At 44.9% G+C, this 23,064-nt stretch overlaps 1 protein-coding gene across 1 annotated transcript in view; it reads right to left on the bottom strand.

The window, feature by feature from the left end:
* Window positions 1–471: 471 nt before the first annotated feature.
* Window positions 472–23,064, bottom strand: part of lamb2l (laminin, beta 2-like) — an 87,118-nt gene continuing 64,525 nt past the window's right edge. The window contains exons 15-35 of the mRNA XM_080469520.1: window positions 19,416–19,556; window positions 16,603–16,764; window positions 16,396–16,517; window positions 15,196–15,316; window positions 14,448–14,640; window positions 14,097–14,240; window positions 12,438–12,669; window positions 12,209–12,372; window positions 11,905–12,129; window positions 11,290–11,504; window positions 11,111–11,207; window positions 10,010–10,382; window positions 9,749–9,933; window positions 7,045–7,292; window positions 5,925–6,140; window positions 5,705–5,849; window positions 5,416–5,623; window positions 4,465–4,606; window positions 3,231–3,407; window positions 2,988–3,153; window positions 472–1,243 (exon numbers count right to left, since the gene is read on the bottom strand). Coding sequence (XP_080325646.1) covers window positions 1,107–1,243; window positions 2,988–3,153; window positions 3,231–3,407; window positions 4,465–4,606; window positions 5,416–5,623; window positions 5,705–5,849; window positions 5,925–6,140; window positions 7,045–7,292; window positions 9,749–9,933; window positions 10,010–10,382; window positions 11,111–11,207; window positions 11,290–11,504; window positions 11,905–12,129; window positions 12,209–12,372; window positions 12,438–12,669; window positions 14,097–14,240; window positions 14,448–14,640; window positions 15,196–15,316; window positions 16,396–16,517; window positions 16,603–16,764; window positions 19,416–19,556 — 3,813 coding nt within the window. The 3' untranslated portion in view covers window positions 472–1,106. The remainder of the gene's footprint in view (window positions 1,244–2,987; window positions 3,154–3,230; window positions 3,408–4,464; window positions 4,607–5,415; window positions 5,624–5,704; window positions 5,850–5,924; window positions 6,141–7,044; window positions 7,293–9,748; window positions 9,934–10,009; window positions 10,383–11,110; window positions 11,208–11,289; window positions 11,505–11,904; window positions 12,130–12,208; window positions 12,373–12,437; window positions 12,670–14,096; window positions 14,241–14,447; window positions 14,641–15,195; window positions 15,317–16,395; window positions 16,518–16,602; window positions 16,765–19,415; window positions 19,557–23,064) is intronic.

Below are 23,064 nucleotides of genomic sequence, written 5' to 3'. Positions count from 1 at the left end.
GGCCGGGGCGGAAGCCAGACTGGAACTTCTCAAACAGGTAGTTGTGTTTGAGGTGGTCCTGAAGTTGTGCTGCCACTGTTTGTTCCAGAACCTTGGACAGGAATGGGAGATTGAAGATGGGTCTGTAGTTTCATGGGATGTTCGGGTCCAGGGTGAGATTTTTATTATTTTTATTTCCTTTTCTCCTTGATAGTTTGATGATGCATCTAATACACTTTACTTTGCTTTGTTAAAAAGGTTAAAGCTTCTTTTCATTGGTGATGGTTTTCACTTGTACCTGTACCCGTACCTGTACCCGTACCTGTACCTGTACCCGTACCTGACTCACTTCTATCCAAAATTCACTCCATGTACTTGTTTATGCCCCCTGTAGTTTCACATTGCTTCTATCTGCACCCTAAACCAAGCAGCTGTAGACTTGTCGTGTAAACAGGGCCTTATATATGAATAGTGAAACATGTCTGACATTATCACTTTACAAAGGATTTTATTTGATAAAAATGTCAGAATGCATGTAAAGACTACTTTGAAGTCGCCTAAGTTCCCTGAAAGCTTTTATTTCAACGTGTTTTAAGTGTCATCTGCATATAAGTGTTCATGTGGTGGTGAGACGCAGTGACAGAAAGACAGACTCACTAAATCCACATAAACTGCATTGAATTTATTCATCATGTCAGGATAAATTTAGCTTATAAGAATACTGAGTTTGTCTTCTTTCATTATAACAACAAGTACAAAGTTTAACTTTAAAAATCAAATGTTTCTCAAAGGGAATGTCATATTATGTATTCATATAATAAAACTTCAAATTGGAAAGCGATTATTGTAAAAATATCCTTTTGATAACACAATGATACATCTCGTCAGTGTATTCATGAGGAAATCAGTTAAATCAGAGCGACAGAGAAAGAATTGACCTCCAGATGTGTGAATATCTTCCACACACTCAGCGCTCTTCTGTGATGAACGACGACGATCTGTGAGAGTTGACTTCCCAGTGCAGAGAGCAGCGTTTCCACGGGGGAATAGTATTTATTTTCTCTGTTTCCAGTCACAGCATCAATGGTAACTGGCCTGATCCTCCTGGTGGAGGCAGAACGGCGTCATCACAGACAGTTACTGTACTTCTGCACCTGATTGCGGATCTCGTCCCGCACCACCGTGGCGTTTTCCCGCAGCTCATCCAGCTCCAGGCGCTGCTTCTCCATCTGCTGCTCGTTGTTCCGGAACTTCTTCTCCAGTTCTGCAGAACAGAAACAAGTCAGCGCGAGGGCCCGGCGGCGGCGGCGGCGGCGGCGGCGGCGGGTCGATAACAAGACGTCAGCAGTGATTAACGGGCCAGAATGTTTATTTTGTTTTGTGTTTATGGGCAGATGCTGATGAATGGTGATCTACAGACACACGTATTTGAACAGTGTTTCTCAATCCTGCTCTTCAAGTAAGTTTTACACGTTTTCAGGAGCCAAAAAGAGGACACAGTCTTAAACAGAATTCTGTAACCACACTCAGTCTGAAAGAACTATTTATCAAGTCGGGCTTCCTTGTCAAAGTTCTGGTCTGGTGGTTTTGACCTGGTGGGGAAGCTGGGCTCTAATCCCAGCTGCATCCAGAGTCGACAAGTCGCCTTATTCTCTGGTGCAGAATGAGTTGTGGTGACTCCGGTAGAGCAGCGACCTTCAAATAGAAAAGTCTTATATCTTAGCACTGAAATAAAAATGCAATATGAAATGATACGATACGATACGATACGATATGATAGAATAAAACACAATAGAATAATAATAATGTTGGAGCAAATTGAGATGATGGTCCCCCGGCTAGCTCAGTTGGTAGAGCATGAGACTCACAATCTCAGGGGTAGAGGGTTCGTGTCCCACGCCGGGTGTCACCTTCCCATGGGCTCACCACCTGCAGGAAGGTTCTTAATCGGTGCATTGTGATCTGGGTGACAGTGCTCAGACTGTCACCCCCGCGACCCGGAAACGGATAAGTGGAAGAAAATGAATGAATTGAGATGATAACTTCTATGTGGTACAAATTTCCGTCATGATCAGGAAAATTAATTTGAAGGTTTTATTTTTGTTGTTTCATTGATCCTGACTCTTGTGTGGCTCCATCCTCCTCAGGTCAGGTCCTCCTCTTTAGAATCGGGAGAAAATGTGTAAAGATTCCTCGTGTCTCTGTCAAGTCTGCGTCACTTACCTGTTTGTCTTTTCCTGTTTTATTTTGAAGTCTTCCTTCCCTTCCCTTGTGTATTTAAACCCCTCTTCCTCTTTTCTCAGTGCTTGATCCTCATCGTTACTTGTCTTCATCACCCCAGCCCTTTCCTCGTGTACTCCTCCGTGTTTTTTGACGACTCGCCTTTTAGATCTCCCTTCTGGTTTTGTACGCCTGTTTTCATAATAAACTCCTGAACAATCTGATCTGCGTCTGCGTTTGGGTTCACCACCATCCGTGATAATATGCAGCTGTGAGTGAGGAAGGGCGAAGGAATGATAGTTTTTCTACTGCAGGCTAGGATTTATGAGCATTTGTGTTTTGTAAGAAAGTCAACCACGGAGAATATTGTTTCAATAAAATGTGGGCTTTTATTTTAAACCTGGAAAATCTCTGCAAGTGCTTTTTTTTTAATAGTGCATTCAAATCTCCTCCTCAAATGGCGACTCATGCTATTTAGAATTTATTATACAAAAGAGTGGCCAGATCTAATATAATATAATATAATATAATATAATATAATATAATATAATATAATATAATATAATATAATATAATATAATATAATATAATATAATATGATATGATATGATATAATATAATCTGATATGATATATGATATATGATATTATAATATGATATGATATGATATGATATGATATGATATAATCTAATCTAATCTAATCTAATCTAATCTAATCTAATCTAATCTAATATAATACTGTTTGTGGTGTGCTTGTGCATGTTCGCCCCTCAGCTCATGTACTCACTGTCCAGCTGTTTAATCCCAGTCTTGGCTTTGTTCAGCAGGTCCTCCGCCTCCTTCTTCATGTCTCTGGCCTTTTGGTTGACGTCGCCCAGATCCCCCGACCCCCCGCCGAGAGCGTCCAGCTTCAGCTTCAGTTCCCTGTATCGCTTCTCGGTGTTGTTCAGGCCCTGCAAGACGTTTCATGTTTACGCCTTCCTTTACTTTTATTTCATTTAAGGTTTGCCGCGGCGTGTCTCTCGCTCACCTGCTCGACCGAGGACGCCAGGCGCGTGGCGTTGTTCGCCAAGGCTGTAGCGTCCTTTGCCATCCGTTTGTTCAGCGCCGTCTTGTTCCTCAGAGCTTCCACTCCCGCTGAGAGGTTCATTAAACGCATCATGACGTCCATCTGTTTGTCCTCCAGCTGCACGAGCCCGTCCTCCACCTGAGGCCGACACCACACAGGACAGACACACCGGCTGTGAGCACAGAGCTGCAGGTTGAACACAGTCTGGAGTTGAAACAAAAGAGTCGAGGTGACGACTGCAGGATGTGATTCCAGTTCTACGGTCCGGGATCAAAACACAAACACGGAGTCTTTCAGCATGAAAACTGCCGCAGGCAGAACAGCAGCTCACATGACTCACATGTGTTCTGAACAACTTAACAGGAACAGAAATCTTAAAAAAACAAACAAACACAATTTAGGAGCAAAGGAAGGGAATGTTGATTTTGAGTCAACGTTCCAGTGATGGAACCATCCAGACAAGGACAAGATTCTAAAATACACCCGAGATTTAAAAAGGTGATTAAAACCAGGTGATTATTGAAACACAAAGAAATAATGAGGGAGAATCAAAGTGTTTTTCTTTTGGAGAAATAGAACTCTGATATAATCAGGAGCAGCCATGGCGCCTCTCCGACTTTATACTCATTTTGATTGTTTGTTATTTGCTGTTTGATTTTAACTTTCAATAGAAAATGATCATTTCAGATAAAAGGGGAAAGTCTCTATGTTTAATCTTCTTTCTGCTCCCTGTCATAGGAAACTAAAAACTTTTGTTCTATATTGTATTGTACTGAATTGTTTTGTTTTTAATTTCTGTTTTAAATTTTTGCAATGAATGAAATAAGTGAACTAACTGGTGGTTCAGGCATTCTGCTGATTTATTTCCATTACTATTGTCATCATCTGTTGTCATCCGTTTGCTTTTTTAAAGACGTTTTACATCAGATTTTGTGTCCTTATTTGTAGCCAAAGATTTTTCACCTTATCGTTTCTACCATACCTTGTTTTATTCCTTTTCAACCTTTTATTTATTATGAATTCTCCTCAATATTTATCAAAATGGAACGTTGGGAATGTTAGGAATGTCGGCCCACTCCGGTTTCTGCACAAATCAGGATAACGCCGTCATCGCTGTAATAACGGCTTTAGCACAAAGGACAGAGGTGGGCTGGACGTGTGTTTGCCCGCAGCCTGTTAAAGAGGAGTTCTGCACCATGGCTGTGGCGTTCCTGCTGCTGTTCAGGTTGCTGCGCGCCTCGTTCAGGGCTGTCCGTGCTTTCTCCATGGCCTTTTCAGCTGCATCCAACGCCTGCTTGGTGTCATTGGCAATATCCTTCACTCCCTCCGCTCGCGCCCTGCACAACATCACCACATGTTACACAGGAAACACTGAGTCCACTGCGTCAAAATAAATGGAAGCAAGGTTTAGTTTCAATAAACAAATATTTAAAATCTTACACTGGATCATTTCAATTAAATTAAACCAAACCCACGATCAGGTTGATACTGACGTTATTGTGAGTTCCAGCGACACTAAAACATTCATGGTAAGTTTGACCCATTTCTCAATGATTCATTGCAAAAAAGCAGAAAGAAGCAAACATCAGATGTTTCTCGAAGTAAATTTAAACATCCTTAATTAAACATCCTAAGAAATAAAATAGTGTAGTTCTTTGCCAAGTTTAAAAAAGTCTTGAAGTCTAACATAACTAGAGATTATCATACAATAAAGGGAGCTCTGAAAAATACTATATTTCAATAATTGATTGGATCTGGGTTATGACATCTCAATGGATTGTAAAGAAGAGCTAAGAATAAGCCCTGGGAGGCCGCCTATTCTTTAATTGGCTTTTTTCCTTCAAATCTTATAATAAGAATTCCTCCTTTTTTTTTTTTTTTTATCAAAGTGAAGCGAACAAGAAACATCTTCCATTTTGCAGTAATGCAACAAAAACAAGTGAAGCTAAAAGCAGTTGAAAATCAGCTGTTTGATGTCGAACCTGCAGCTTTTCAGAGGCGGATTTATGTAAAATAAATTGTCTAATTACTTCTGGTTATGCTTTGGTTTGCAATTTGTGTAAAAAGTTCCATAGCGAACAAGCAGAGTTCCTGATCTTTACTGAGGAACCTGTTGAGTTGGTGTGAGCGCTCTCTGGGTTTTTACTTGGCGTCTTTAGCGTTGTCCAGCAGCTCCTTGGCCTTGCTGATGTGCTGCGAGGTCTGGTTGACGATGGCGTCGACGTCGGTGAGATTGGACAGCCTGTCTTCGATCTGCATGATCATTGTGTCCAGCGTGGTCCTGTTGAGCGGCAGCTGGATGGACAGGACGTGTGTGGCCACCCTCTCAATGCTCTCTGGGTCGGCTCCCTCCTCTGGACATCAGGAAACATTTTCCACCTTCATGTTGACCGATAGAAGATGTTTCATTCATACAGACTTCATCAGTGACGTACCAGTGAGGAAGTCTTTGACGGTCTTAATCAGGTCTTTCAGCTTCTTGTTGTTGTTGTCAAAGTGGTCCTTCTTCTTCTGGGCTTTCTCCAAAGCACTGGCGGCCTGGTTCTTCACGTCCCGGGTCAGGAGTGCTATATTCTGAAGCTGCACACAAAGGAGTGAAGAGTCAACCCAACATGACGTGACACTGTGGTTCCTCAGTCCGGCGGCGTGCCGCACCTTTCTGGAGGCGTCCTGAAGCTCCTCGTTGGCAGAGTCCAGGCCGTCCGTCACGTTTTTGGCTCCTTTCAGCGCCGCCAGCGAAGCACTCACAGTCCCGTTGCATCCTTCTCCTCCACACACCCGGTTACCTTGATCGTCACGGCAACCGGCACCACCGCATTGGCTGCCATGGCAACTGCCATTGACACTGGCGTTGCTGTGACCCCCACATACCTTTAGGAGGACGACGGCGTCATTAACATTATATGTCTCACACACACACACACACACACACACACTGGAGCCCATCCCAGCGTACTATGAGCCAGGGCAGGAAACATCTGGACAAGTTGTTGGTATGCAAATATCTAATCAGCCAAATATAAGACAGCAACTTGTGACATCCAGGTGAATAGATCTGGTGAAGGCGAGCTGTTCCAGAGAGAGAGAGAGAGAGAGAGAGGAGAGAGAGAGAGAGAGAGAGAGAGAGAGAGAGAGAGAGAGAGAGAGAGAGCGAGCTCCAGGTCTCGTCGATATTAGAAGATTAGAGTCAGAGTGGTTATGAGATGACAGAAACTCCCAGACTCTACTGGTTACTACCAAGAATATCATGTTTTAACTATTTGTGATCCACCTTGATGAGTCCATGACACCAAGAATAAAGGTAGAAGAAGGTCCACCCTGGTACTAGTGAGGAGAAGTTAATGTTGTGGCTGCTCTGTGCGGTCGGCGTCCTGCTGATGTAAACGAACAAGGATGTGTTTTTAATGACCAGGCTGACCAGAAATATGCTCTGGTTTGGCTTTTCACTGCTTGATGTCAGAGTAAAGTGAAACCGAGGCTGCAAATGAACTCATTCTGTGCTTTTCACAAACTACAAACACACAAATCTGTGTTCATTTACCTCAGAGGAACTACTGCAAGTGTAAAACGTAACGAACCAAAGAGAGACGTCCTCAGACTCGGGTCATGTGATATCAAGTCAACATGCAGTATTAGAAGAAATGGTTTGTATTAATGACGTTAATGAGTTTTGTGATCGGAGATTCCTGCAGAACAGAGCGACTTCTCTTTCTCCTGAAGCCCATTGTGACTGGACTGTTTCATTTGGTTTTTCCACATTTGCCCCGGTGCTCACCGTGTCACTGAGGTGGTGGACCTCCTTATCGAGGTGGTGGGCCTTGTCCTGCAGCTCGTTCAGCGATTTGTTCTGCGCGGCCAGAGTGCGCAGGAACTTATCTCTGCTGGCGTCCAGCAGCGCTTCGGTCAGCGCCCGGGTTTCTGTGGACTGCTGCACCGGACTGAGCGCCCCCGACACCGAGGCGTTGCACTTCTGCCCCGCCTGCAGTGACTCCCGGTGGTACTTCTTCACCTTCTCAAACTGATCTGCAGGGAAAACAGCAGCAGGGGTTTGAACGCTGCGGTGAGGTTATCTCCTTGGTCTACTCTCATGACTTTGACAACTTTGAAGCAATTGAAAGGTACAATTCAAAGATTCATGAAATTCCACTTCTGTTCTGTCAGTTTGGTGTTTATCAATGGTTTTCAAAACACCAACTTATCTCATGTTTTCTGCTTCTTTTTCTCTGCTCTGTGGTGTGATGTCAGTCGAGTTGCTTTAGTGGCTCATTTCACCATCTTGTGGTACAAAGTCGGGCAAACTGTTGCTTTGTTGGGACCTTTTGGCTTCTTATGGTTGTTTCATACCAACAATAATATTTCATATTAAATGTACAGTATATCTCAAAGATATCACTTGTGGACAACCCTCTGAAGCCCCGGCGAGCTCAGTTGGTAGAGCATGGAACTCATAATCTCAAGGTAGTGGGTTCATGTACCACGCCGGGCGCCACCTTCCCGTGGGCTCACCACCTGCAGGACAGGTTCTTAATCGGTGCAATGTGATCTTAGTGACGGTGCTCAGACTGCCACATACGTGAAACGGATAAGATGGAGAAAATGGATGGATGGATGACCCTCTGAAGATTTGGGAATTTTGGCGTGTTTTACATTTGCATGGAAAGACCACAGCAGGAACAAACACCACCGTGCAGGATATTGCTTTATCCGCAGTAATTATGATCATGCTTGGCTCAGGTAGTTGGTAACTGTTTACTGAGATAGTCAGGATTTTTTTGGTTCAATGTACAGTATCTCACCGAGTCTCTTCTTTGACACCCACATGGAACATTACGACATCTCTTATCATCATTACCAGACGACACTCAGCTCTATATATCAGTGTCAGTTAACGACCACGCCCCCTTATACCGGCTGAGTATACGCATAAATGAAATTAATGAGTGGATGAGTCAGCACTTTTTACAACTCAAGAGAAAACTGAGCTCATTGCTTTTGGCCCCAAAGAAGAAAGGTGAAAGGTCAGTGCTCATCTTGACTCCAGGGCACTCAGGACATCAAATCAGGCAGAAATCTGGGTGGAGTTCTGGACTCACACCTGAAATTCAACAGCCACATTAAGACAAGAACCAAATCAGCTTCCTACCATCTGAACAATGTTGAAGAATCAAAGGATTTCTGAGCAACAAGATTCTGAGAAACTTCTTCTGCTTTGATTTTCAGTAGGTTGATTATTGTAACGGAGTGTTTACGGGCCTCAGGACAGAATCTGTCAGACAACTACAGCTCATCCAGAACGCTGCAGCCAGAGTCCTCACCAACACAAAGAGGGTGGAGCACATTCCCCCCTGCTCCACCCTCTCCACTGGCTAACCCACTGGCCTGTGTATCAAAGGACTTCAGAATGGTCCTTCAGGTCTAGAAAGCTTTAAATGGTCTCAGTCTAAATCATCTCAGATTGACTTGTAGAAGATCAAACCTCCAGACCTCTGAGGTCCTCAGGAAGAGGTTGACTCACTGTTCCTACAGTCAGAAGAAACAAGGTGAAGCAGCTTTTAGTTCCTACCTCCTCACCTGTGGAACAAAGTTCCTGAACACCTGAGGACTGCTGACACACTCACTTCTTTTCAATCAGGACTTAAAACATTCCTATATCCACAGGCTGTTGAATAAAAAATAGATTTTACTTAATTATTAAACTTATCTTAATAAATCTCTAACCTTATTTATTATACTTTTCTTCATTATTTGTTTTAATGCATTTCTTTAATTTCTTCTAAAGTTTTAATGTATTTCTTTTTTCTTTAATTTCTTTTATTTCTTTGTAAAGCTCTGTGATTTGCCTTGTGTTTGAATTGTGCTCTATAAATAAATTTACCTTGCCTTGCCCATGAAACTCACTAACAGAAGGAGAAGAAGACACGACCCCGTTGGAGTCCAGCGCCCTGAACACGTTTGTAGTATTGCTGAGTACTGTATACGACTGCCGCTCTCACCCCGGAAGAACGCCTGCAGCAGTGGTACTGGTACTTTACTCTCTCTAAGCACCTCCCACAAGAACACGGTCGTAAACCATGTCCAAGTCTACAAGACACATGCAGACTGGACTGGCAGACTCCCATGCCCCTTTGATAGTTTGTGATCACAAAACTTGTATTAGATTAAAAAAAATTTGGTTCAGGTACAGTATGTAAAATTTGAAGTGAAAAACAGCGTACAAAATTGTAATATTTTAGACAAATCTTTCAAAATTAACAAGATATCCAGCTAACAAAAGCCCCAACGTGTCTTGTAATACCACGTTGTACCAGAAGATGATGCAATTAACAGCTGATCTTTTTCACTAACACACATCAATATTGTTCTTTTTTGAGGTTTGATTCAGATCAAATCACATTTTATGTTTAACTCAAGCATAAAACTGAGATTTCCAAGGGACCCAGGACTTTTCGGTGCCGCTGCAGATGTGTGAGTGTCGTTACCTCCGAACCCTGACGTCAGGTAATCGTCCAGTTGTTCCTTTTTGGACGCCAAAGTGCTGTTGATGTCGCTCAGCTGTTTCTCCAGGTCGCTGAGCTCACGTCTCAGTGCCCGGTCTTCTTCTCCTGTGGTATTCAGCTCTCGGCTGATGGCCATCAGACGCCCGTCGGTGAGCGCGATCTCAGCCCTGAAACACACAGGCTTTGTCATTAATCCTATTTCCCTTTGCCTATTTCAAACAAACATCTGGACAATGTTCCCACCTCAGGTCGTCGATGCTCTGCCCGATCAGCTGGTGAGTCTTTTCACTGTCCTCGGTGCTGATCAGGTCCTGCACCTGCTTCAGCTTCCTCTCCAGCTCTTTGAGGCGCGTGTCTCCGACTCCCGGCGTCACGCCGTTCTCCAGGATCTTCTGCACCGTGTACTGGATGTGCTCCAGGTCCCGTTTGATCTGGCACACGGCGTCGTCCCACAGCTGGAAGCACGGGTGGCACTGCACACACTGAGGGAAGTCGCCGGTGAAGCCGCGGGCGCACTGGTCGCAGTGCTTCCCGGCCGCGCCCTCCCGGCACTCGCACAGCCCCGTGGTGCGGTCGCACTGGGCCATCTCTGAGCCCAGAGGGTGACAGTTACACTCTGAGAGGAGAGGACAGAGGCAAGACGGGGGGCAAAGAGAGGTCACATCATCAGGCTCAACCGAGAATCAACTGTCATCACACAGTAACAAGTACAAAAGAGCACTTGGTAATCTATTTACAGGCTTTAGATTGCTTGAATCAAAATTATAACGAAGAAAGGAAGATCAATTTTGTGCAATAAACCCTAAAAAGAAACAGAATACAGCGGAGAGGATGGATGAAGCTGATGGTCTCAGGTTACCATGGTAACACTAAGCTGATTTATAAAAATCTTCATTGAAGTGGTTGTGGCACAATTTTTTAATTTATATTTCATCAAAGTCACAGTTCTAGACAAACACAACATAATTGACCTCAGGCAATAGATATATCCCATAGGGCACGGGGGAAGGAGCATCATGACTTAAGGCTGCTTTTCTTTTGCCTCGGGGCTTCGATCACTTCCAACCTTAAAGGAACAATGAGCTTTCACAACTTTTCCATTGAACTGTGCCTGTTCTTGTGGAAATGGTGGAGGTTCTTGCTCATGTAGTGATCACATGATGGAGATGTCTCACACCTGCAGTGTATTTCTGCTGGTGTTGTCAGTTTTGCAATGTTTAGGCTGCTCTACATTTTCTGAGCAGCCATTTCTAAGTTCTAATGTGTAACTGAGCCAATCACTGGATTATCTGTGATGTAAATGATCAATGATTGACATTTTGTGGAGACGAGAGTTGAAGGTACCGTGACACTGCACCCGCGGGTCTCCCCAGTGGAACTGCTCACACTCGGTGCAATGTTTCCCTCCGAAGCCCGGGCGGCAGTGGCAGTGGCCTGTGAACTACAGAGCAGATGAAGCTTGACGGAGGCGGCAGGCAGAAGGTTTCCAATGAGATATTGTCAGCGGGGTTCTCTCTCCTCACCATGTTGCAGTGAGCTCCCAGGGAGTGTTGAGGGTGGCAGTTGCACGGCTCGCAGCCTCCGTCCTGACCGTAGTTCCAGTGGTTGGTGGCGCACTGGTCACAGTTGTGGCCTGTCACGTTCTGTCTGCAGAGACACGCTCCGGTCTGCCGGTCACAGTTGCAGCGTCGGTCGCTGCAGGAGGACTGGATAGTGCCGGCCATCACGCAGGTACAGACTGAGGACGGACAGAACACAGAGACGTGGTGCACGTTTTACACCAGCATCATCACCTTTTCCAAAGCCCCTCTTTACTTTTCCAGCCACCATGCAGCACCAAGTGCAAGTAATTTGACTTCAGCTTCTTTGTTTTGCAGCAAGAGGGACCGTAGGACACAACTAAGTTCAGTTCCTTCTGTGATAATTCAAAGTCTGAGATGAAACAAATTATAAAAAATATTTCCATTAGATGCTTCGACCCAATTTAATATGCAGACCAAATAATGGAACATATCATGGGCACCGATCCCCTGGCTGCTGCGGTGCTCGAGCACCTACTGAAGAAGTTGGGCATCGACTGGGAGTCGAACCCCGCTGTAGTATTCAGGAGAGTTGTTTTTTCGTCAGATTTAACTCACGCCTGCAGTCGTGGGCCAAAGCGTTGCCGTAGTAACCAAGTTGACAGTGTTCACACGACGGGCCGTTGGTGTAGTGCCGGCACTTGAGGCACTGGCCAGTCTTCGGGTCACACGACCCGGGATCCTCGGTGTCGATGTTACCGTTACACTGGCACGGGAGGCACCGCCCGCCGGGCTGCTCGGGGTTGCCATAGTAACCAGGGGCACACTGGTTACAGCGGGAACCTTCAGGAAAAGTGTGTGAATTGTAGAGTTAAAATCAAAACAGATGATTAGATTCTACCGGTGTAGTGTTGGTGCTCACCGGTGTAGCCTTGTCTACAGTTACAGATGATCTGATTGGACGAATGGTCGGCGTGACAGGAATCCCCGTTGAAATGGTCGGAGGCGGGGTTACCTGGGCAGGAACAAGGCCGGCAGTGCTCCCCTAATCCCAGCACGGGGTTTCCAAAGTAGCCGTCCACACAGCTGGGAGGAAACAAAGGTGTCTACCCACTGGATTGGCACAGACTCGATGAAGGAGTTGTTCTTACCGCTCACACAGGTGTCCTGCCGTGTTGTCCCGGCAGTCCCTGCACTCGCCCGACCGCGGGTCGCAGAGGTCGGCGTGGCCGTTACACTGGCAGGGACTGCAGCCGGGGAAGCCCCACTGACCCGGCTGGCAGTCGGAGCACTGCCGCCCTGTCGCTCCCGGCCTGCAGGGGCACTGGCCGGTGACCGGGTCACACTGGTGGCCCAGCGAGCCCTCGGAGTGGCAGTCACAGGCTGGAGCACAGGTCACAAGGTCAGGCAGGGAGTGTTCCATTAATACTCAAACTGCAGAAAACCCAATGTGGTTTCCACCTAAAATGTATCTCAGTATGTTTCATCTAAATATATCTATGAATACACATTAACACACATACAACAATCATTTTTTACCTGAAATTGATTCTTTTTCACAAAGTTACAACCACATGATGAAATAATGTACCCAAATATTTATTGTACACAAGTATCACAATCAAGAAAAGTGTGCATGTGTGTGTGTTCATTTGTTTCTTAATCATCTATTGTTTTTAAATCATGTTAAGCACTTTGTATTACATTGATTGTATAAAAACGTGCTATATAAATACATTTGATCGATTGATTGATTGATAAAATACAACAGAAAACAGTTAAACACATGAAACTAGAAAAGCACCAACATTCCTCCGATAATACTCCTGGCCGTGAGTCTGTGCTCCTTCTATTCTCTCTACCGAGGGAGTTCGGACACGTCATTGCTCTACGCACCTATTTCCCACCACGGGCCGACACAGAGGAAGCATGTTACGTCATTTACTCTGCATGTATCACAGTTTTAATGTTTTAACATGATTTCTACAGAGGCTGAGAATTGTGCTGGTTTTTATTGAGGCGGGTGGTTTTATGTTGTTTGGGCTGGAAACAGTGAGTCAGATCTGGCAACCCTGGTGTTGACCGGTGCAGCGTCCTTATTTACTGCCATAAACAGTGTCTTCGCAGTGATGTCACACCTTCTTCTGGGCATGTGGGTCACTTTGGGGTCGGATGACGTTCACACTGCAGTCTGATGGAGGTCGAGTTTAAAATGTAGCGTGAACAATAAAGTAAAGAAATCGGAACTGAGCACCAAGACCTGCAGTGTGAAGGTAGCCTGAGTGTGTCATGCAGCTGGTCTGTACACTGTGGCCACGACTGTCCAAAATGATCAATAAATAATCATGTCTCATCTGTGAGAAGGTTATTGATCCCTCTGCTGTTTGTGCAGGGTAGAAATATTGGTGCAACAATAAATGTTCTCAGGTGCTACACACTGTTCACAGTCTGAAAACCACTGCTCTGGTTAGTTCTTGTCCAGTGCTGTGACTCATGAAACTGAACTTTTTTTCCAGTTCAAATTAGGTAGCTTGAGACCTGAGACTTCCTGCATTGTCACATAACACGGAATGTTCAACAGGTAACACGTAGGTTAAAGGCAACACTATTGAAAGTGTCGACAAACAACCTGAAACTAATCCAATGGCATCATTTTGCAACTTACTTTAGAATATAATGCACCTGCTTTACATTTATTGCATCAGCATTGTCGAAAACATTTACTTCTCAATCTTTGTCTTTAATCAAAACACACGTTTTCTGTTCATCACGAACACAACAACAGTGTCACGGTGCTACGTGAGACTCACCTGAGCAGCCGTTGGCGCCGAAGCCGAACATTCCCGGAGCGCACTGGTCACAGCTCCGACCCATCACATTGGCTTTGCACCGGCACTGACCTCCGACCCTGTCACACTCCCCACTGAGGGAACCCTGAGGGTCACACACACAGGCTGAACACAAACACACACACACACACACACACACACACACACACACACACACACACACACACACACACACACACACACACACACACACACACACACACACACACACACACACACACACACACACACACACGCCAGAGTGAAAAAAAAAAGAGATTCAAAGAGGGAAAGTTTGGTTTCAGACACTGTTTACATCGTGTGCACACTCACGCAGAGCGCCGTCATGAATGATCGCCGAGAGGCTACAGATGAGTTTGGAGCACATCTCTGCCAGGGCGGGCATCGGTGTGATCATGAAGGAGTCCAGACACATGTAGCGGATCATCTCCTCTCGTCGCCGCTCCGCCTCCGGATCGCTTCCTTGGAAACCAGGAAGCTCAGTGTATTTGGGAATCAGAACCAGCTGCTCAGATCAGAATGAAAAAAAAAAAAAACACTCAAAAAAAAGAACAGCAAATGTTTGAGCAAAAAATACATTTACTGTGGGACTTGAAGTCACAGAGGCTGCAACAGACATAAAGGCAGTGGAGATGAACAACTGGTATATGATAGTATAACAGGAGATGAAAGGTGAATTCAACATTTCAGTTAGTTGTTGCCACCACTAGAGGGAGACCTCACAGCGTTTGCAAGTTTACAAGAAGTATGTTCACCCCCAGCTTCCCGTGGGCTCACCACCTGTAGGAAAGGTTCTTTATCGGTGCAATGTGATCTGGGTGACGGTGCTCAGACTGACACCCCCGCAACCCGGAAACGGATAAGCGCGAGAAAATGGATGGATGGATGTTCACCCCCCCACCCCCTTTGTATATTTCTGAGGCACTTTCAGCTTTGAGTACTCTGCTGTTACAAATGCAGACAAGAGAAGATTTTTCGAAGCTGAAATCAGTTTTCTCTCAGTAACCTTTAAAGGCAGCTCGAGCAGTGCAAAAGAAAAAAAGCAACGGTCTCCGCTCACCGAGTCAATGAGAATGAAGGCAGTGAGATGCCTGTGTGACACTTGGTGGCGCTGGAACCTGATCGAAACCACGTAACGGTTACTGGGCTCGAAGCAGAATGGCCTGGGCATCTGGACGTATCTGGAAACACAAAGTAAACAGAGGAACGTATGTGACAGATTGCTGAGTCATGAAGTCTGTAAAGTGACAAACTGTGTGCACTATGATCACGTGGCTGGTTTAGGGTTTATGGCATCCACTGGTTATAAAGGGACGACACACCTGCCCAGGATCTGTCCCTGACTTCTCTGTGATCATTTCATGAAAAGCTTTGGAGAGACACACTGGCCACCCAAAGGTTTAGGGGGCGCTAGAGAGCCACTTTGGCACACATGCATAATACCCATGAAATATCAATTTCTGATGTGAGCCCGTTTAGACGATCAAAAATGCAGCATTTCTGCAGAGAAAAGAAGAAGAAAGTCTAATAATAATAATAATAATAATAATACGAATACGAATATCATTTATGATATTATGGTCTTTCCACCACTTGGTGCTCGGACCCTAACACACTCGAATATTAATCCAAACTTCATGGCATGTACATGTAGAGCAGGTGACCCTAGTTTTTCTTCTTGTACTCAGTCAAAATTAACATCTGGTTGTAGATTTATCAAGGAAAATGCAGCTGGTTTAATCAATGTCATAAATCTATTAGTGCTTTTACAGAGTACAAATCAAAATTTTAAATTCTTGACATATATTTTCTAAATCTGCCACTATGCTGCCAAACTAATACTTTGATTTCCCTTGACTGTGTAAAGATGTTAGTCAGAGATTTGGAGCTAGGCAAACTAGAATTAAAGGTTCATGGCTCAGCTTCTTTCCCAACCTGTCATCATTCTGTGCTTATTTTCAAAAGAGCCTGTGCTTTCAAAGAGAGTAAACGAAGCTATAACGGATCCTTACATTGCCTTTCCACCTTGTAGGAAACATCAGTAAATCAAAAGTGAAAATGCCACAGGGGTTTTAGAGCTAGAAGAAAACAAACACCAGGCTGACTCACACAGTGCTTGCAAGCCAGGACAAGTTGAAGTGACAACCATGTAATGATACAATTTTTCCTCAGCTGTCTGGAGTACTCCAACATTTCCTGCAGCGACTTGGCCAGACATACCAGCTGCGCTGCAAGCCCCAAACCCGCCCCCCCCCGGTACCTGTTGTGGTGCTGCAGCGTCACAGTGTAGAGCTGTTCAGTGGGCAGCAGGTTTCCACAGCGCAGACTCGAGGGCAGCATTACTGAAGTGATGCTCACCACGGCCTCCCAGTCCTCTGTGGACTATACACATTCACACCGTGGTTGAAGAACACAACCAGAGTAGCAAATGACAAAGAAGTTGATCTTGCCATAAACACTCACACACCTCGGGCTCGTAGCGGATCATGATGTCGTACTCCATGGCATAGGGGATGTTGTCGATGGTGAACACCAGGCCGGCACCGTCTTTGACACGAGCAAACCCAGGTCCTGTCCAGGTCACCATGTGGCTGGGAATGCGTTCCCTGTGGACGCTCCGCACATCTGGCTGAAGGAAACAAACATACAGTATGTCACTAATTGATTAAATACACTTTTAGTTCAGGTAACAGCTGACAAGCAATGTGTTCACCCAACATTTGAACAGCTTGAGGTCTTCAGTGACACCTAGACAGCTGGACATGGGAATCGAACCTCTGACCCTGAGACTCAAAGACGTCCAAAATCTACCACATCGCACTTGTCCACAGTTGGGATCTTTTTACCCAAGACACTTCCACTGATGTTCAGCAGGAGATGGAGATCAAACTTCCAACCTTCGAGTTGGGGATTGTCGACCAACGTGACTGGAAGACATAGCAGTCAGTCACATGACACCCGGCCACTACCGGGAGCAGCTGAGGGGCTTCAGTGCCTTGCCGAAGAAGACGCCAAGGCAAGAAGACATTGGAATGGGAATGGGCATTGACACTGATTCCTTGGGATTAAAATTCCTCCTCGTTCACCAGATCATCCTGGCCAACAGCTGGGATCAACATCACTGGGTTCTTCTGCCTCCAAGTGAATTTTAACTTCCAGGAAAACAGGTTCTAGTCAGTCACAGGTCCACAATGATTTTGGTACAACAAAACTAAATAAAAGCTCTAATAACTCTCTGGCACCGACAGAGTTACCGTATCAAGTGGAACTTTTATCCGTTGGGTACTGTTCTATTTCAGTGGTGTTGACTAAAACACTGGAGGTCAAATGTTAACTGGACAACTCCGGGTTGATGTGATTAATTTGACAGGCAGGATTTTAATTAGATACAGTCACCACCACTGTCCATGCACATGACCACAACCTTTAACTGTGTCCTGCAGAGGTTAAGTGCAGCCTGTGTAACAGCGCAGGGTGTTTTGAGGATTAGAGATGAAGGTCCAGCTCGACGCTAAAGTGAGCAGACCCCTTCATTTTTACTATAATTACCACATATTTAATCTTTTAAGAAGAATGATAAACTCTGCAATCCAATCAGCTCCTTTCTCAGTTTTGATCTATAAAAGTCTAAAAGGACGGGTTGCACATCATGATGGGGAAAGTATTGCATTTGTATTTGCTGTTGTGATTTTTAATTTCCACCTCATTTAAGTTACGAGAGAAATCCACATTAAAAGACACCCCCGCTGTATTTGGTGTGATCGGCATCGAAGTCACAAGTACGTACGTACGACATGTATGAACAGTTTAGTTTTTTCCCCTCCTGTTAACTGTGCCTTTTGGATTTTTGGACTCTTTTCAGCGCTGACTGCTCTTCTGGATTGTGCTTAGGATGAACTCTGTCCTTGGACGTTTGAAATAAATTCTGCCTGTTTGAGTCTGCTTTTGTGTTCGAGGCGAGTCATAACGCAGTCCAGGCTCCAACACCAACGTCCGCCGTGTGATGTGATGTAAATATTGTCCTCCCCTCTGTGCACTAGCATTCACAATGAGCTTCTCTGCGGTCAGCCCAATTTTTGTGACCATAAGAACTGAAAGCGCCGACCGTGCCAGGACAACAAAATAAAATAGAAGTTCACTTTGAGACGGGCTTGTGTGAGGGGATCTGCTGGTGTCTCCGTCTGCACAATCACTACTTAAAAGAAGATAAAGAGAGCCAGACGGCTCGGAACTCCTGGAGTGAAATATAAACAACTTTAGGAAAGGGAGAGAACAATATTTTCAGGATCGTTATGTTGAATTATGGAACGCGCACCAACGTGAACTTTGAAATGAATGGAACCACATACACATCTGTGGTCCACATACAGGTCAAAGTAGTCTGTAGTATGGAAGAGCCTTTAGTGCTCAGGATACTCTCCAGACAAGTGCATGTCAAGTCAAAATGATGTCTGAGATCACACAGAATGCTGAGTGAGGTAAAAAAACAAAAACAAACCCAAGATAAACAGCTAAAGGTTCATGGGAATTATTGAAAGCAGGGTAAGATCTGTGCTTATGTGACTAGCTGACATTGTAAAGACAAGGTATTTCCAGAACATACAACAGAGCAACTTTTAACCACTCAACTGGTAAAAACCAAAATAAAATTGAGGAGGATTTGGTGGAAAAGAACATTAAATAACATGGAAACGTCATTCCAGCTGAGAGGTACGGTGGCGAGACCATCATGATTTAGAGCTGCTGTGTTACTTCAGGGATTAAGTGAGTTGCCATCATAGAAGGAAATACATTTTTAAGTTCATCGGGTAATGTCAGAGTGTTTGAGTCCAGACGTGAATCCAACAGAGCTGCTGCGGTCCGAAACCAGAGAGCCGTTCACACCCTGACATGATGGCTGAGCTGAAATGGTTCTGGGAGGAAGAACGATCTAATAATCAGCTCTGATCCACAGATACTGGCAGAACTGAGTTCAGCTTATTGCTGCCAAAAGAGGTCCAAACAGTTAGGAAACACAGGATTGACTGACTTTTTCACGACTGAGTTCAGTGAGAACATGAAATATGTCAAAAGTTTGTAAGTAAACTTCACCTTCTACCTCATATCATACCTTGTGAACCGCATCCTGCAGCTTCAATGGGAAAACTAGACGCAGTCTAACAAATACTGCGTGGAACGTTTGAAAACCTTGAATAAAAGCAAAGACTGATTCTGTGTCTGTTTGTTGGGAACAGTTGATTTGACATAGTGTCGGAGGGATGAGAAACCAAGAGGTCGTACTGTTTGTTGAAGCTGGCGGATCCGTCTCAGTGCCGCCTGGTGCTGCTGCAGGCTGGTAACGCGGCGATGCCGACGGTGCCTTCGCAGCTGGTTGCTGAGGTGCTGAACACAGTCGTTGGTGGCCTGAGGACGGACTTTTCCCTGAAGAGAGGAGAAGAGAAAAGTTATTTTAACACAGGTCCGGAATAGTTTGTCAGCGTCCTTTAAAGCTTCACGGCAATAAAACAAGGCCACTACGAAGGAGTCGTCTGGACTTTGTAATAGATCGTGATATCTTCAAATAGAAAAATAAATCAAAGACAAGTAGAAGTCTCTGAGGAAGTGCAGTCATCAGAAGCTTTTACTAAACAACGACTGAATATTACGCTTCCAATTTCAATTCAATATCAGTTGCATACCAGCTTAAAGAAAAGCTATAAAAATTCAAGAATTAAAAAACGTTGAGCCCCCACTGTTTATCTGGATTTCTTTATTCGAATTTGAAAGGTCGTGGTTTAACTGGTTTAACTGGAGAACTGAGAAACTGCCGGTGTGTGTGTGTGTGTGTGTGTGTGTGTGTGTGTGTGTGTGTGTGTGTGTGTGTGTGTGTGTGTGTGTGTGTGTGTGTGTGTGTGTGTGTGTGTGTGTGTGTGTGTGTGTGTGTGTGTGTGTGTGTGTGCCACATAACAATAATTAGTGGTGACAGCTCGGTATCTGTGTGACTGTCTGATTGTTTCATGGGTCACTTCAGTTGGAGAGTTTTTTTTTCTCCACAGGAACTTGTGTCCACGTCCCGGTGGTTCCTCCCCTCGTTCCCATGCTTCAGCTCGAGCTCCCGGCCTCAGTTAAATGAACCATGTTCTCTTCCTTCCATCCACATCATGTGTGAGAGATGCGACGACTCTCGCTTCGCACTGTTGCTCTTCTTTTCATAACATACTGAAGTCATTGCTTCTTGTCTCTTTTCCACGCATTCCTGCAGCAGAGATGGTGGAAGTGTGGACTGTCTGTGCTTGCCCGGAGGGCTTCAGGGGGAGGCAGAGGAAGCCAAGGGGGGGGGGGGGGGTTCTGTTACGCATGAAGAGGGTATAAGCGGGTGGTTGGCGATGAGGAGGAAGGACAAAAAGAAAACATGGTTGGAAAGAATGAGATGGTGATGCAGAGGATAAAAGATGATCTCAAACTCCTTGTTGGAAGGAATGGTCCTGGAACAGACTGTTTGGTGTTTGGACACACAGTGTGTTCATTGAGTGCTTCCTGAGTTATCATACGGTGAGTTGGGTCCACCACTGTCATGACAAGACAATACACTCACTCACTGAGTTCATTCATTAACATTTGGAAAAATCTAAAGTTTATTCAAGTGGAAAAAAGAAGTGAGACAATTACTGTGGACAATAGTTTGAGCACATTATGGATAAATATAGGAAAACCACATTTTAAATAATCATTAGGTGATCAAAAGAAATGGATGACAAAAAAAAGTTTTCTGCTTAATTCTCAAGTGAAAACTTTGTTTCTACGGCTTCTTGATGTCTTTGCTTTGGATTTGTCCCGAGGGGACGGTTTGTCAGAGGCTGAGAAAACTTAAGACACCTTTGAGGAGATGGAAACCGGCTCTGCACCTGACACGTTGACCACTAGGAAACTGGTCTGGTCGACGACTTATGTTCTTTTCCAGCTAAACTAACCTGAGTTTCAATTCCTTTGATTCTTTGGAGTCAAAAATATTTAAATTATTGAGATGTTTGTTTTTGGGTCTCCCAAGCTGTACCCCGTCTCTCCCCGAATGCCAGCTGATACAACCTGCTGCTTATCTCAAAGAATTTCCATGGGCGGCTGGTTGAGCAGTCATCTCCCAATCAGAAGGTTGCAGGTTTGATTCCCATCTCCACCTGTCCACATGTTGAAGTGTTCCTGAGCAGGACACTGGAGCCCAAACTGCTGCCAATGGATGGATGGACTGAGAGAAGGATGGACTGAGAGAAGGATGGACTGAGAGATGGATGGACTGAGATGGATGGACTGAGAGAAGGATGGACTGAGAGATGGATGGACTGAGAGATGGATGGAGTGAGAGATGGATGGACTGAGAGATGGATGGAGTGAGAGATGGATGGACTGAGAGATGGATGGACTGAGATGGATGGACTGAGAGATGGATGGACAGAGAGATGGATGGACTGAGAGATGGATGGACTGAGAGATGGATGGACTGAGAGATGGATGAACTGAGAGAAGGATAGACTGAGAGATGGATGGAGTGAGAGATGGATGGACTGAGATGGATGGACTGAGATGTATGGACTGAGAGAAGGATGGACTGAGAGATGGATGGACTGAGATGGATGGACTGAGAGATGGATGGACTGAGATGGATGGACTGAGAGATGGATGGACTGAGATGGATGGACTGAGAGATGGATGGACTGAGAGATGGATGGACTGAGAGATGGATGGACTGAGAGAAGGATGGACTGAGAGATGGATGGACTGAGAGAAGGATGGAGTGAGAGCCCTGCATTAGCCCTCTATTAGTCCATGAAAAATGTAAAATGTTTTGGGACAACTCAAAGCAGTTAAATACCTCCGTGTACCTGAAATCTATTTACCATAATATGCACACTGAAGTAATTATATACTTCAAATACGTTCTTTTTCTCAGCTTTACGATCTATTTGTAATCTACCTGCAACATACCAAATAAGGCCCCGTTTACACGACAATGAATACGAGTGTATCCGCAAAACTTTCTTCACTTTTGGGGGGTCCGTTTACACGACACCAGTGTTCTGATCCTCTGTATCTGGGAAGTTTTTAATCCGGCTCCCAAGGTGGAAAGATTCTTTCACGGCTGCTAATCCCTCCTGGAGAGACGGATGGAGGCTACAGAGCCTGTTACTGCACATTTCTCCCCCTCCCTCCCCTTATTTCTGCTCATCCAGTTGTAAACAAACATGGCGGCCCCCTAGTGGTACGACCCGCGGTCCGTATTCTAGTTTTATCCTCCAGATCAGTAGTTTAATAGTTGAGACTCTCCCCTGATATCATCCGAGGCGTCATGAGTCCATACAGATGTCGAGTTCCCTCCGTTTTCTTCACATTTATAGTATATTGTTCTCTACACACGTCTATGTAGTTTCATTTAAAAAAAATCAAGCAACAGCGCCCTCCCGTGGCCCGGCATACAAACTACATCGTTGTCTGTGTGTCTGCTGCTGCAGTGTAAACGCACAACTTTTTTTCTTTAAAGGATTAGGTGTTGTCATGTGAAACGTTGTCGTGTAAACGGGGCCTAATACCAACACATTATCTCACTTGAAAAGATGCGGTTGGCTTATGACTGATCTGAGGCTTTGATGCAGGTTGTGACATCCAGCAGGTGTCTAACAGATCCCGACAGTTATGTACAAATCCTGTCATCATAGTTATCTCCATCACGTGCTAATCCGTCTGAACAGTCACAGTCGACGGTGCCTGGACTTTATTGCTTCCAGCGTTCCCTCAGTGCAGACTGAGCTGTCCGTTACTCTTCCACCTGGATCTAAAGCAGCCCACCTTCATCCTACTCAGGGAACTAAAGCTCCTTCTGAGGGCTTTTGGAGAAAACTTTCAAATATTTGTTCCTGTTTAGAAATTTTCAACCAACTTTTTCCTTATTTCATGTGTG

This window comes from Lipophrys pholis (genome assembly GCF_963383615.2).
Source record: "Lipophrys pholis genome assembly, chromosome: 8".
Classification (NCBI taxonomy): domain Eukaryota; kingdom Metazoa; phylum Chordata; class Actinopteri; order Blenniiformes; family Blenniidae; genus Lipophrys; species Lipophrys pholis.
The sequence above is the reverse complement of the archived record's forward strand: the minus strand, read 5'-3'. Positions and strand labels throughout refer to the sequence as shown.